This window comes from Sphaeramia orbicularis, chromosome 18 (assembly GCF_902148855.1).
Source record: "Sphaeramia orbicularis chromosome 18, fSphaOr1.1, whole genome shotgun sequence".
Lineage (NCBI taxonomy): Eukaryota > Metazoa > Chordata > Actinopteri > Kurtiformes > Apogonidae > Sphaeramia > Sphaeramia orbicularis.
Window position 1 is genome coordinate 24,297,790 of NC_043974.1, and position 14,822 is coordinate 24,312,611.

Sequence of the window (14,822 nt, forward strand, 5' to 3'; positions counted from 1 at the left end):
TGCAGTAGATCACTGGGTACAGAAAGCTTTTTAATGGCCAAGTATCCAAGTAGTAACTAGAAAGCATGAAGAGAACAAACCTCTGCAAAGACAGCTCAGTACCTTATGCACCCAAACAATGAAAACATAAACTTCGTCTGAGCACTTGAACTTAATAATAATAATAATGCAAGTTTATACAAATAATCAAGATTATTTTTAAGAAAATTATACCTCACTTCAATTTGTGAAAATGTGACATATACTGTTGCTTTTTTCATTCTATGTTTTTCTATATTTTATGAGAATGTAACAGTTTAAATTTTTGTTGTTTAGGTGGAAATTGTTGATCATTGGTTTCCAAAGGCCAAGATGTTGTATACAAATGTTTTATTAAATATGATCTCAGTTAAAATTGGGAAGAATGATGTGTACAAAACCTTGACATATAGCTATTGTTTAGGTCAGCTGTGACCTTGACATGGACATTTTGTGGCATAGCTATATACACACACATCTGAATTTACATGCAGTAAATTCAGTAAATAAGGGCCGAATCAACCTGAGATATGATTTCTTACTATTTTGCCTAAAAAATGGCCATTAATGGATTTTTCCTGACCTAGATCTTTGTCCTAGAGCAGCCAAAATTTAATCATATATATTCAAAATTATGGACACTAGATTATTCACAAACTCCAGAGAAGTTCCTTTTGGCAGAGATTCTAAACTGAAACAATAACAATAGAAGAGTCCAGTCCTGCTCACTATTCATTATGTTAAACAGTCACTGAGGGGAAAGTTCATTTCCTTGCAGCTCAGTCACTGTGTTGTTTCTGACTTCTGACCCTATTTGAGGACAAACAAAAATGTTCTGTTATCAGTGACTACCATCACTTGGATTAAAAACTAAAGTTCATTCCTCTGAATAAAGTCTTGAAGAGTTTCCCTGATGAATTAGGGAATTTGATTTAATGAATACAGTACTTTATCAACTCCAGATTTAAGTTATGACTGCACTTATGGCTCTAAGATTAATGTTAAAGCGATAAACTTAAACAGAACAAAGCAATGTCAAAACTCCTCTTCTAGTCATGTAGCCTGCCATAAAATATTTATCCATTATCATGATTTAATTGTTGGGGCTCTTATGAGGATTCCCATTATTCCAGTGCTGTGTCTGGACAAGCTGATCCATATCAAAATAAATGAATGAAAACAGGGTAGTAACGTAGAGCTCTGCTTCCTCTTCTGGCTTTGCATTCGTTTACCATCTCCTTTATTTCCCATATGAGCTAATGTTACACTGGTCGATGGTGCAATCCTGCTAATGCGCTGAGTAAAAGCATGGGCGGGACAGAGAGAGGAGAACAGGATGGACAATAAGATGAAGGTACAGGGAGGGGGGAGATCTGTACAGAAAGCAATGAATGTAGTAATTACTTCCAGTGATTTTCCTACCATTATGACACTTAAGAGCAGCACTTAAGTGTTTTCACAGCACCTTAGTCAGTTTGCTGGCATTCATTTGTTATTTTATGGAAGCTATATATAGTTATACATGAAATATACATTTATGGGATTACTTAAGGACATTGCACTTACCTCATCTGAGCATATTACATCTTTGAGTATAAAGTGAACAATATAACTGTGTTTTTTCACAGTGAAATTACAATTTAACATTGCATTTTCTCAGGGGAATGACCGCTAAATCCCACTCCACAGCGCCTAAGCCCCACAGAAGCTATAAGAAAACCCTGTCTTGAGACCGATACAATGTTGTATGATTTGTTGTGTGACTGTGAAAGAGAAACTCAGACGTGGTATTTAAAAAGATAAAAGGTGGCAATACTCACTGGATTTCCACTGTGTGACTTTGACTTTTTGGAAAAATCAATCTTAAACAAATGGGAATTGGTGTTTTCACAGTTCACAGCAATGCAAACATAAACAACATTACACCGAGCCTCGTTCCAGGTTCACTAGAAATGTGACGAAAGAATAAGACATCTGCACCTTTAGTCAGTGTTTATTTATCTACAGCGTCCAGGAAAGATTATTTCCACACGTTACACATGAGATGCCAGTTTAACACAGTAGTTTTCTACATTTTGTACTAATTTGTAACAGAGCAACATGTTAAAAATGTACAGCGTTATACGAATACTGTCTAGCCATGACTTATCAGGAGTACACAGTGAATTTTGATTAAATTATTAGATTAAATTATTGATGTTTTTCAGGAGTGGGATGAAAAAGTGGTATGAACCTTCTTTAACCTTCATTTAACTGAAAGAACAGACAGCTGAAGGAAAGCAACAGCCAGAAAGGTTAATCACGAATATGTTTATTCAATTGAAGGACAAAAAATGAAATCCAATGACCTCACAGTAACGTGTCAGCCGGAGAAAAATACTCAGATGGGGGTTGTGTGTGAGGAGGGTGTCCATACATCATTTAACATAGCTGAGTCATCTGGGCAGGAAACACTCAGATAATTAGGCAGGTGGAGCCAGAGGACTGATGCTAATGTAGAAGTAAGTGGGCAGGGCATTAACAGCCTTCCTCTATATGATGTGTTTGTTTCAGGGTGAGATGAGACAACAACTGGAGCTCACTTTCTGCACTTAAAACCGCTTGCAGCTATTTCAGCAAATACATGGTAGCTCAGTTGCATTTTTGATGAAGTCCTCTAAGTAAACATCACAGGTTCTGATCCGTAGCCAGTCATTTTTAGTCATATGAAATCATTACATTTTACAAGACAAGTCATTTTCATGCAAATTAGTTTAAGTATAACTTGAATTAGCGGTGGGTGTAGCTGCTCCTAAACTTTTTTCTTTCGGCTAGAGAAGAGAACTATGCTCTGACTGATGGTTGATGAATGGTTGGTTTATTTTCTCTTATTTCAGACACCAAACCACCATGAAAAACTGAAATAATATAACTCATAACATATAATATCAAAATGTTGGCATGAAGAAGCATATTTAACACAATATTTAACATAAACATCACATACAAATCAATATAAATAATAATTACATGTAATCCATACCGTGTGTGCCCTCCAACCAAAAGTAAGGAGTAGCTCTTCTTAAAAGGTGTGTTTTCCCCATAATTTCCAAAACACAACTAAACTCTTTGTCCCTGCTATATAACATCAAATAGCTGATTGAAGCATCACATGACTAACCAAATGCATCACATGACTACCTTGACGTATACTTTTTCTCCACCAGCAGGGGTCATTAATTACTAAACAAACAAAAATGCATACAGATCAAATATTTAAACAAAGACACATATTTCAGTGACAACTACAGTGGGCAATATGACAAAATGTTTGACTCAAGTATTTTTCAAGATTTTGGTGGTGTCATGGTATACCGCAGAGTATTTCTGTGACTGAAAAACAACCCCAAAGCATGATACTGGCACCACCATGTTTCATTGTTGTGCCAAATATACCTTTAGAAATTATAGCTACGAAGTTTAACCTTGGTTACATCAGACCATAACACATTTTCCCCATATGCTTTTGGGAGGCTTCATGTGTTTTTGCAAAAATTTAGCTGGAATTGGATGTTTTTCTGTCTTGCCACCTCACCCAATAGCCCAGACATATAAAGAATACATCATGTCACAATCACAATCACTTGTACTACATAGCCAGTACATACCAGAAATTCCAGCAGCTCCTTAAATGTTGCTGTAGGCCTCTTGGCAGCCTCCATGACCAGTATTCATCTCATCTTTTCAGCTATTTTGGAGGGATGCCCAGTTTTTGGTAATGTCACTGTTGCGTCATATTTTCTATACTTGATGCTGACTGTATTCACTGTGTTCCATGGTAAAACTAATGACTTGGTACTTCTTTTGTACCCTCCTCCTGACTGATACCTTATAACACTGAGATCCATCTAATGCTTTGGAAACTCCCTGTGGATCGTGGCTTTAATCAGAGACAGGTGTACTGTGTACTGACACCTATTAAACATGAGTGTAAATATGATTGGTTAATTGGTTTTAAGCGGGTGTGCACACTTATACAACAATGTTATTTTAGGGTGTTGTTTTTTTTTTTACTCCCCCCCTAAAATTGGTTTAGTTTATAATGGAGTTGTACAGTTTTATAGGTCACATTAACCCATAAAGACCAAAAGCATCTACTGATCTAAAATGTTTAATACCTGTTGATCCACTAATCCTATCAATACATCTAAATAATTGGTGTAAAATGCAATTTGTCATCTATTCATGGTCATCAGATATGACCCATTTGGATGTTCAGAGGCTTCATAGTGAATGTGGAAACACCGTCATCTGCTACAATGTTGATTCACCACTAAAACCCATGGAATTTGATCAATGACAGTGGATGGAGACACTTGGTTTATGTTCAGTTATTGATATCTTTGCTGAGAAAGTCACTTTTTCTTCAATTTTCACTATTTTTGACCTAATTATCCTTAACTTTAATCTGAGTTTATGAACATCTTCATGATCAGGAAATAAAATATAGGAAAATACACGATTTTCACTGGAAAAACATGCAAAATGCAAAGGATAATATTGTAATATATGATAATAAAACACTCAAGAAAGATCAAATAGAGAGAAAAATTCCTCTGGAAACTGCCACAAAAGTAGTACTGGGCCTTTATGGATTAAAGGTGGAAAAAGTTCTGAAATGATTTATCGTGACTTCATTTCTTTACTTCACAAAAAGCTGACATTTTAACAGGACTGTATAGATGTTTTATATCCACTATATCCATCTCTCCAGTCCAACCCTGCACCTAGACTGGAACTGGAGCTAGAACTAGAGCTGTAACAATTACTCATCCACTGTTAAATTAATCAAAAACTGTTTGATAACTGATCATCAGTCATTTTTGTGATATTTTCTGGTGTCTTCTTTCCTCTGTGACTGTAAACTGAATGTCCATAGACTGTGGACCAAACCAGAAATTTGGTGACAATATTCTGACCAAGGGGTATCACTGTTTAATCCTTTTCTGATGTTTTATAGACCAATAAAAAGTAGTAAAAGTTTAAAGTTATATAACACCTTTCATGGGAACCAACCACATACATTATAGATAACTGGCAAACAGAGAGGAGAAATTAAATTAAACAAGGAACTGAGAAAATAATTAACAGATTAAATGGCAGTAAATATACTCATTAGTAGCAGCTTTATTATAAACCACAGCAGATAACAGGATGAGTCACATCTCAAACAGTGGGAACCAACATGGAAACAGTGACATTAGCTGAATGGAAACAATTCTAATGATTATGAAAAATGATCACAGTCGTCTCACATAATCACTATCAAGAGATTTAATCCTTTTGACGAGTTAACACGTGTAAAAAAGCTAGCCACTCTAGTTTTGAGTAACACATGGATTCTTATTGATCCTCTTAGACTAAACTCTAAGGAGACGCAGCATCACTATTAGACATGTACACCAAAGACACAGGTCATTTGTTCTGTCATAACTTAATTCATTTCTTAATCTCTCATTATGAAGGAACATCGAAACAGGAAACAGATTAAAAGAGCAAGAAATAAAAAAGGATGGAGCGTTCCAGTTGGCAGGGACAAATGATAATGCATAATTGATTTATTTAATCTTACAAACCCACAGTAGATACACTCTTAATGAACTCAGCAGAATCAGAAGGAGCGGCAGCTGTAGAGAGATTTAACAGTGTAAACACATTCTTCATGAAGTTAGATAAGCCGACTGGAGACAGACAAACAGCGCTGCCCAGCTCCTCACTGTCTGAACACTGAACACACACATCGAGGTTAATGACTGTCACCTGTCAGTAATATATTCCACTGTGGAAAGCCACACACCACTCGAACACACCCTTCTTCCACTCTTTCCATCCCATACTCTTTCTTTTACCCACATATGGTCTAATTACTAGAGAACAACCTTTTCCAGCAGCATGCTCCATTACCCATCCATCTCCTCTCTATCTTATCTTCCTCTGTCCTCTCTCTTTTTCCTTTCTGGTCTGTATACACCTTCCACTTCCATATTTCTCTCTCTCTCTCTCTCTCTCTCTCTCTCTCTCTGTCTCTCTGTCTCTCTGTCTCTCTCTCTCTCTCTCTCTCTCTCTCTCTCTCTCTCTCTCTCTCTCTCTCTCTCTCTCTACTCCCTCCTCCTGCTGACTCCTCGTCTCTCCATCCCCATTCCCCAGACGGACATCATTTGAGGGAATGAGGATCGATTTTGCCTCAACCCTCCATCTCTGTCCGAGGATATCCCTCTTATCTTCCCATTACTATTACCATCCCTCTCTCTTTCTTTCTCTTCCTCCTCTAGTCTTGCATGTCTGTAATGTATTCTCTCCATCCCTCTCTCAGCTTTTTATGTCTCTGTTTCTCTTTTCTCATTAGTTTGGGGGTAATGTGGATTGATCCTGGCTTCCTTCTCCTGTTATTGCCTTAAAATGCTTTCTCTGCACCCACGCTGCCTTCACTAAGGATTGCAGGGCTGACATAACATTCGGGTCTCGTTTGTGGCACTAATCCCAAGTTTTAGAACATATCCACTCGTTCTTCAAAATTAGAGGAGTACAGCATGTGACAGAAATGAGAGCGAAGACTCATACATGGAAACTGCATTGATAAGAACTTATCTTTTTAATCCCCTTCTGTCTTCCTGTTTAAAGCCTTCATTCTTTTTGCATCAGCTTCTTCTACTTCACACCACAAATGTCCATCTCATTGCATAAACGCAGCCAAAAAAGTTGCAAATATAATTTTTTCCCTGCGGAAGAAGTACTTATTCCAGGATGAGACACTTCTGAAAACTTTGGCCCAGAACTAAAAATAGCAGTGTCTGACAGATGAAAGAGGCAATGACATATTTTATTCTAGGAATTTAAAGTTTCTAGCTGGGAGAGTTTAAGTACTTTGTCTATTCTCCATCCGTCTTCCCTGCTCTCTGTCTTATCCCCACAGTGTCAACCTTTTCTCCATCCATCTGTCCCTTCCCTCGCTCCTGCACCACATTCCTTCTCCTTGCTGCTCCCTGCTCTCCAATTAGTTATCTCCTGATGGATCATTAACTATTCAGCAACAGAGGAAAGGTTTGTGTCCAGGCTCTGATGTAACAGAAAGGACCCCGAACAAAAGAAGAACAGGGTGGGGCATGTTCACAGAGGATGTCTCTCTATTATGTGATATTATGTAGAAACCGGACGACATAGAAATCTCAGCAGTGCCAGTGGGATGAGATAGTAGGAGATTTACATTTAAATACTTCAAATCACCAGAATAAACCAGAAAATTAACACAGCAGCCAAAAGACAGCCAACTTCTACTCCTCACTTCACCTTAAAAAAAAACCTGCTTGACATCCTTCTCTTCCTCCCAGGTGCCAAGCCAAGTACTCTTATCCACTCAGGCTTAAGTGGGGTTTTGGATGATCCAGACACTAAAACCTTCCAGTGACAACAACTTTAAGTAGACTAAAGCAACTCGAGAAGTCACTGAGGCCATAGGGTGGACAGAGTTTGTTGAATGTTGCTGCCATCTAGTGGCGGAATAGGGGAAATAATGAAAGCGTACGATCAAGTCTAAAAATGTACAAAAAATGCTCACGGATGCTGTTGATGACCAAGGAGACATGCATTAGTTTAGTGGTTCTGTTTTCTTTTTCCCCTTGTCCCCTTTGGAGGAAGAAAAAAATTCCTATCAATCCCAACAAAATCACAACAGTGGTTCAAATATAACTTATAATGAAAGAAACATCAGCATTATAACTATTCTTCTTGATTTTCTTTGACTAGTGTGTTGTGTAAACTCAAAACAACTTACATTTTTGCCTCAACATTACAAAACCACTTTATTAATAAAACTATTTTATTCATAAAATTTTCCATTCTCCAAACCTATACTTTTTTATTGTCAAGAACAGATTTGTTTGTTGTTCGTCACTAAAATGACATATATTGACTCTTCTTTTTGCTTTTATAGATTCCTTTATGTTGGGCACAGAAATCGATCTGCAGCAGGTGGACAACAGTGTGTTTGCCATGGAAATGGTGCTGAAGGCGTGGCTTCTGGAACAGGGAGGAGACAGAGAGCACCTTCACCTCCTGCTGCCGGGCTCAATAAATCCTGGTGTGTTACTGCAGACTCACAGAAACCCGTTTTAGTCTATAGTTTTGGTTCTTCTGAAGCTCCTTTTCTTACAGTCTTTGCCTTCTGTACAGTGTGTGTTAAGTGCGACATGCAAGAGCGTCTCATTAGCCCCGCCCTCATTCCCATGAGCCCCAACATTGGAGTGAAGACAGAAAACATGCATGACTTCCTTCCCGCCGCTAGGGGTTCAGCCAGTCAGGGCCTCACACCTCAGAGACTGAAGGCAATCAAGTAAGAGACAAAAGGAAGACATGTTAAGAAGCCCATTATTTTTAAGCTTTAGTGAAATATCCAACAAAATACCTGACTGATGAGAGGCCAAGGAACTGGTTATTTACTTGGAATCTCAGAAAAAAATAAAAATAAAAAAAAATTCTTTCTTTAACCCATAAAGACCCATTGTTACTTTTATGTCAGTTTCCAAATAAATTGTTTTCTCTATTTAACCTTTCGTAACTGATTTATCACTATTCATTATAATATTATCCTCTGCATTTTGCATTTTTCACTGTAAATCAGGTATTTTCCTGGATTTAATTTCCTATATTCAATTCAGATGTTCATGAAAACTCATAGTAAATTCAAAGGTTGTTTACATCAAAGCAGAGAAAACTGAAGAAAAAGTGACTTTTTCAGCAAATCTATGATTAGTTGAACATAAACCAAGCATCTCCATCCACTGTCATTAGTCCAACTCCATGGGTTTTACTGGTGAATCAATGCTGTAGAAGATGACGGTGTTTCCATGTTCACAACGGAGCCTCTGAACATCCAAATGGGTCATATTTGATGACCAGGAAAAGACAACAAACTGTATTTTACACCATTTATTCGCATGGATTGATAGGATAAGTGGATCAATAAGTCTTGAACATTTTAGATCAGGAGATGCTTTTGGTGGCCAGTGGTGGTTTGGGTCTTTATGGGTTAAATGCCCAAACTGTTGCTGAATAGAGATAGTGAAGAGGAGTGTCTGTGAGTGTGATCATATGTGCGACCATAGTTATAATTTTGCCTCTGAATGGATCCATTCTGACTGAAGGCAGTAGTGGGATGTTTCTGGGATGAAACTCTCTCCTCCAAAAAGAGTCGGCTTTGTTCTGCTGGAGTCCCTCAAAACCACTACACAGTACCAGAAAAAAGCTCCATGTCTAAAAGGTCCAGTCTGAAAGTTGTTGGAGGGGGGGGGTCTCCTTATTCTCACGTTGTGGATATTAAAAATGTGATATTTTGTTCTATTTTGTTGTTTTTGATTCTTGCCCAAAAATGCCACATTGAGAAACTAATACTGAAAATTATTGTAAAACTATGCAGTTTCCAGAAATAAAACTAAATGAATATCAAATCCACATCAAAAAGTAGGAACAACTAAACTGAAATTGCAAAATGAAACATAAAACACAAACTAATGGAAAAACTCAGAACAATTACTAAGTACATACTGCTTTTCCACTGATGTACTTTCAGGTGTGACCTGTGTAAACTGTTTCTTCCTGTTGCCTGATTTGCATTTGTTTTCCATTTTCAGGAGTTGCAGCGAGTGTGTGCTTTACATACTGATGACTCATGATTTACAGGAGCACCATTTAACTATTTATATGAAACTAGAGGACAGAGATACTGTTAGCAAATTCACCTTGACAGTAGATGATGTCATTGTGTGTCTCATGATGATTTGTTATGCGTTTTTGCTTAAAAGTGTTTTAGGAGCTGAGAGAAGATGAATGTGTTTCTCTGACAAACAACCACAGACAGTTTATTTCCTCAAACTGGAGAGAACAGCTGTAAAGGTGGTTTGTACACTTAAGGTCATGTGTATGTGTGTGTGTTGTGTAGGAGTCTGCGTGCTGATGGACTATGTGAGAGTGTGTTGTATGGCCTGCCGCTGGTGATCCGCCCCACCACCTGCTGGCAGCTGGACTGGGATGAGATGGAGACCAACCACAACTTATTCCACGCTCTCTGCCACACACTCAGGGTGCATTAATATGCTGTTTTCATGCTACTTGCTTAGCACAGATAAGACTTGCTATAGAAGTAGAGGGGGCTTGAGACAGATCTGAAGCATCTGTTGAACTGTTACAACAAAAAGCTCCAACAGGAAACGGCAATACAATGCATGCGACCTCTGACCCCTGACATACAGCTTCACATGCAGTATGTTATGAAAACATGACTTTACAAACAGCTGTATCTGACATATTTAAGCCCAAAGCTTTGTAGTTTTCATGTTGAAGTGTTTCTTCTTTCATTAAATCTCTGAACTGCTTAATCCCCTTGAAGGTCAAAGGGCGTACTGAAGCCCATCCCAGCAAGTGGGGTACACCCTGGATGTGATACCAAATCATAGCAGTGTTAACATAAACTGACGTTCACTCTCACATTCACGCCAATTTAGAGTGACCAATTAACCTTCATGTGGGTGGGTTTGGATGGTGGGAGGAAGCTCGAGAAAACCCACAGAGTCACGAAGGGAGAACAGTTAAATTCCACACAGAGAGGCCCTGCAATGCTGATGTAAAACTGCTCTGTTAGCAGTCATTTGGCTGCATCTGAGTAAATATGACACAAACTAGAAGTAGTGTCAAAGTAGTGTAGAAGCCGCGGCTAACTCCTCATGACATCTGACTGAAATAGACTGAAATATAATGATCATCAGTTGGATTCTCAAATGTGAAGACTACATCTTCTGTGTGACTGCTGAGAGTAATATATAGAACTGATCACTTTTAATACATCCATGAACGTTTCCATATTCCATCATTTTTAGATTTAGGTCTATTTTTAACTGGAGCTTTTTTGTCCTGCTTTCAGAGTTGTAATTTGTTCCTACTGCTGCAGTCAGAACCGTCCCAGAGGGGAACAGCTGGAGACTCAGGTCTATATGTGTGTGTGTGTTTGTGTGTATGTGACGGAGTCAGAACAGAGTGTCGCTGATTCCCATTAGGGTATGTGTGTGTACTTTCACTCCCTGTGTTTGTGTGTGTACAACATAGGTGTGTACTCTCACTATGTCCTGCAGCCCTCCCCGTCCCTCTCACTCCTTTTAAAGCCTGTGGCGTCCAGAGAGCTCCTGCTGCCATGTTCACTGGCCGTTTCAACTCAGGACCCCACAACTGAAGCCACACAGACTATACAGGTGAGGAAAGGAAAGGAAAGGAAAGGAAAGGAAAGGAAAGGAAAGGAAAGGAAAGGAAAGGAAAGGAAAGGAAAGGAAAGGAAAGGAAAGGAAAGGAAAGGAAAGGAAAGGAAAGGAAAGGAAAGGAAAGGAAAGATATTACATCTACCGAAACTTGCACTTCAGTTATAGTAGCACACCTCTAGTATGTACACTTTAACTGATACCAAACATATTTAAAGCTGAAACAAAAATAGTTCAGTCATTTAAACAGGTCATCCTATCCCTTCAAAGAGATACTACTGCACTTTTTATTTTAAATGTGTTAAAATTTCACATACATTTCGCCTAAGATATGCTTACAATTGAATTTTTACATTGGCACCAGCATTACACTCTCATTTCAGTTGGGTGAAATGTAAAAATTTTATATATATTATACAAAAAAAACATCAAAAAAGAAGTTTATTCTGGTTTTGACCTAATGCACCAATGTCTCATTGAGCTAAAATTAAAAAAAAAAAAAAAAAGATGAAAAAATACTATTTTTACAGGTATTGCACTTGAAATATGAGTCATGAATATAGTGGGGATGGTCATTTTTACATTTAAATTTCACTGAAAATCTGAAAATGATGTGACTTGTAGTCCAGGGCATCTCTGTTGCACCAAAATGTCTTATTTATAATGGCATTTTGTGTTATATTTCAGTGTTACAAAAAAAAACAAAACAGCTCTTTCAATTCAGATTGTGCATTTAGCTCATTGTAACATGAATAACTTTTTGTTACATTTTTTTTGTTTAGTCTTAGTCGTAGTAGAGCCCATCCTGTGCTTTGTCTAATTTCCTGCCACTTCACATATCAAATAAAGGTATAAACATGCCTAAAACATCCACATAGCATTGTAATGTATGTTTTCTGTCTGTTTTTACAGGCTTGTCTCACTCAGCTGGATGAGGAGTTTGTGTTCAACCCTTTGTCTCTGAATGGTCACCTCTACCAGCACCTCAGGAGCAGAGGTCTGGTCTCACAGCCACGATACCCGTACAGGTCAGGTCCTTCTTAACGTCAGACTCATAAAACAGGATAATGTGATGCAATGGTGATTGAACAAACCCTGTAATGATGATGACAATGCTTTCAGGCTCCAGCCAGCGGCCACCAAAGGGCCACCACCACTAGAGGGCCCTAAAGCCACAGCGGGCAGACAGCCACGACAGGTAAACACAGCTCCTCTATGACAGTGGAACTGTCAGGATGTGCCGCTCATATACTTATGCAGACAGTGATGAAATCTGACAGCAGATGCCAAGCTGCTTTTTTAACATTTTATCACACTGTAGGAGCATTCTTTATCATTGCAACTCCCATCTTTGTGTGCAACATTAGCTGCTTTTTTTACTATAGTCACTAGATGGCAGCACAGTTAAAAGCTGCAAACAATTAAAGCGTGCAAATGACCCTTATATAATATCTTATGCTTATCATGTTTACAGAGATTTTTTTGCTGCAGATTATTAGTACAAGCATATAGTTTTTGCTAAGATAACAATGAGATTGATGTGTGTTCAAGTCAGGTAATCAGTAAACAGCAGATTTATGTGTGTGTGTGTGTGTGTGTGTGTGGGGGGGGGGGGGGGGGGGGCTGAAAATACTTGATGTTAGTGTTGTTTCTGATAGAGCTGAGTGTATTGTTCGTCTAATTTTGGTATATTTTGATATCTCATCTCATCGTGTTATATTACTGTATCAGCTGAGGTGAGGCCTACAGTGACCTGAGAGTTTATAGCCGTTGGCAGTGTGACTCATCTGGGTTGATAAGGCTGCTGACATGCAAATAGTTCACTACAGTGGCAAAAAAGTTGTGAAAATACTCTGCCTGTGGTCTTTTACAGTCTTTTGGGAAGAGAATGCTTATTAGTCACTCTGATTGCCACTAGCTGACTGTTTACATTTACATTTCCTTTACTGATTTGTTATCTCTCTTCCTCTCTTTTGTCTCACACCTTCTTTTTTTGTCAAGTGTACTAATAATTACATGTACGTCTCAGCCTACTGAATTATTCGATCCAAATTCTCAGTTAATAGTGTTCTTATTCATTCATTCAAGCTTTATTAAGGACATAAAAACAAGGTCCGTAGGATAGGTAAAAACATACACAATTAAAAAAAGTAAAGAAAAGAAGTCCTATCTTACAGTTATTTCCAGGCTGTAATTTTACAGAGATTGTGATTTGTTTCTCTCAGCTGCAAAACCATGGTCGCCCACTGGTAGTGAACAGCAAGGTCAGGGCCACAGTGGCCCCGCTACGCCCCTCCTCCTTCCACCCATCCTCTTCATCCATGGGACCTCCTCCTGCCAAGGCCTCCCGTCCAGCTCTGACGCTCCTCAGCAGTAGTAACAGAGGTGGGCATTGGGCCCCGACCCCTACTCTGACCCCTGCTTCTTTTACCCAAGTGGGACAGGAGGAGGAAGATGAGGATGACTCCATGGTAATACTGTGAGAAAACTGGAGGGTAAGAGGGAAAATGTTTGAGGCTTGGAGGGAGCAAAAACACACCAACACAACACACTGAGCTCTGTTGCCAGTTTTCTTCAGTCCGATTTAACACACGCTATTAACTAGGCCCGACTTTAACAAGCCTGTGTGTGTTTGGGCATGCGATTGTGCGTGTGTGTGGGTGAGAGAAAGGAAAATTTCGCCTCCGTGCCATCCGTAGACTGCTGAGACAGCAAAAATGTCAAATTCACACACCATAAACAATAAAAAGTTGGAGAAAAGATGAAAAGAAGGGAAGCAGCAGGACAATGGAAGCTTGAAAGAACGGAAAGTCGTGAGAAATGACAAAAAAAGAACAAAAGGTGGATGGTGTGTGTGAAAGCAAAAGATCAGAGAGAGATTAAAGCCTGTTAGATGTAAAAAAAAAATTCTCTCACCCATTAAGATGCATTAAAACAGGACTGGAGACAGTTAGAAGCCACTTTTAAGCAACTAATTCGGGCCTATTAAAGCCTGCCATACTGTAGCCATCGTACACAGTGACTTATAGACAAATACACATGCACATTCCTTTTCCATTTTGCCCTTAAGCCCTGGTCTGAACACAGCTTCACTGTTTTAATGAGACAGAGAATAAAGAAGCAGACAGAGGGGCCTCTCTGCTCTCCTTCACCCCTACAGCAAGCGCCCTCTCTGGGGGTTGAAAGGCAGCGTGAGGAGGGGGTGAATGGTGGGGATACTGATAAAAAGTATTAAAAAAAAAAAAAAAAAAAAAGTGAACATGTCAAAATTTCCACAGCAGATATATAATGATTGGGGTCATGGTTTATGCTCATACGCATTTTTGGGTCGGTTACACACATCCATCGTCACTGTTATTAATTTATTCCTCATCAAAAACCTTTGTCATCCGCTCACACAGGCTTAATCAGTCTCCTGCCATTCCACCCCCTTATGAACCTTATAACATTAGGGAGTACCCGGTGGTAAATGACTTCATGACGTTGTGATGCAATAGAACTTCCGCATTCACAAATTACACCCAC

The 14,822-nt window shown here is 38.8% G+C and overlaps 1 protein-coding gene across 1 annotated transcript in view; it reads left to right on the top strand.

Moving 5' to 3' along the window:
* m1ap (meiosis 1 associated protein) overlaps positions 1–14,358 on the top strand; it is a 40,410-nt gene extending 26,052 nt beyond the window's left edge. The window contains exons 4-11 of the mRNA XM_030161905.1: positions 7,988–8,134; positions 8,227–8,386; positions 9,992–10,133; positions 10,970–11,033; positions 11,152–11,294; positions 12,210–12,325; positions 12,420–12,495; positions 13,523–14,358. Of these exons, the coding sequence (XP_030017765.1) occupies positions 7,988–8,134; positions 8,227–8,386; positions 9,992–10,133; positions 10,970–11,033; positions 11,152–11,294; positions 12,210–12,325; positions 12,420–12,495; positions 13,523–13,780 (1,106 nt within the window). The 3' untranslated portion in view covers positions 13,781–14,358. The remainder of the gene's footprint in view (positions 1–7,987; positions 8,135–8,226; positions 8,387–9,991; positions 10,134–10,969; positions 11,034–11,151; positions 11,295–12,209; positions 12,326–12,419; positions 12,496–13,522) is intronic.
* Positions 14,359–14,822: the final 464 nt, after the last annotated feature.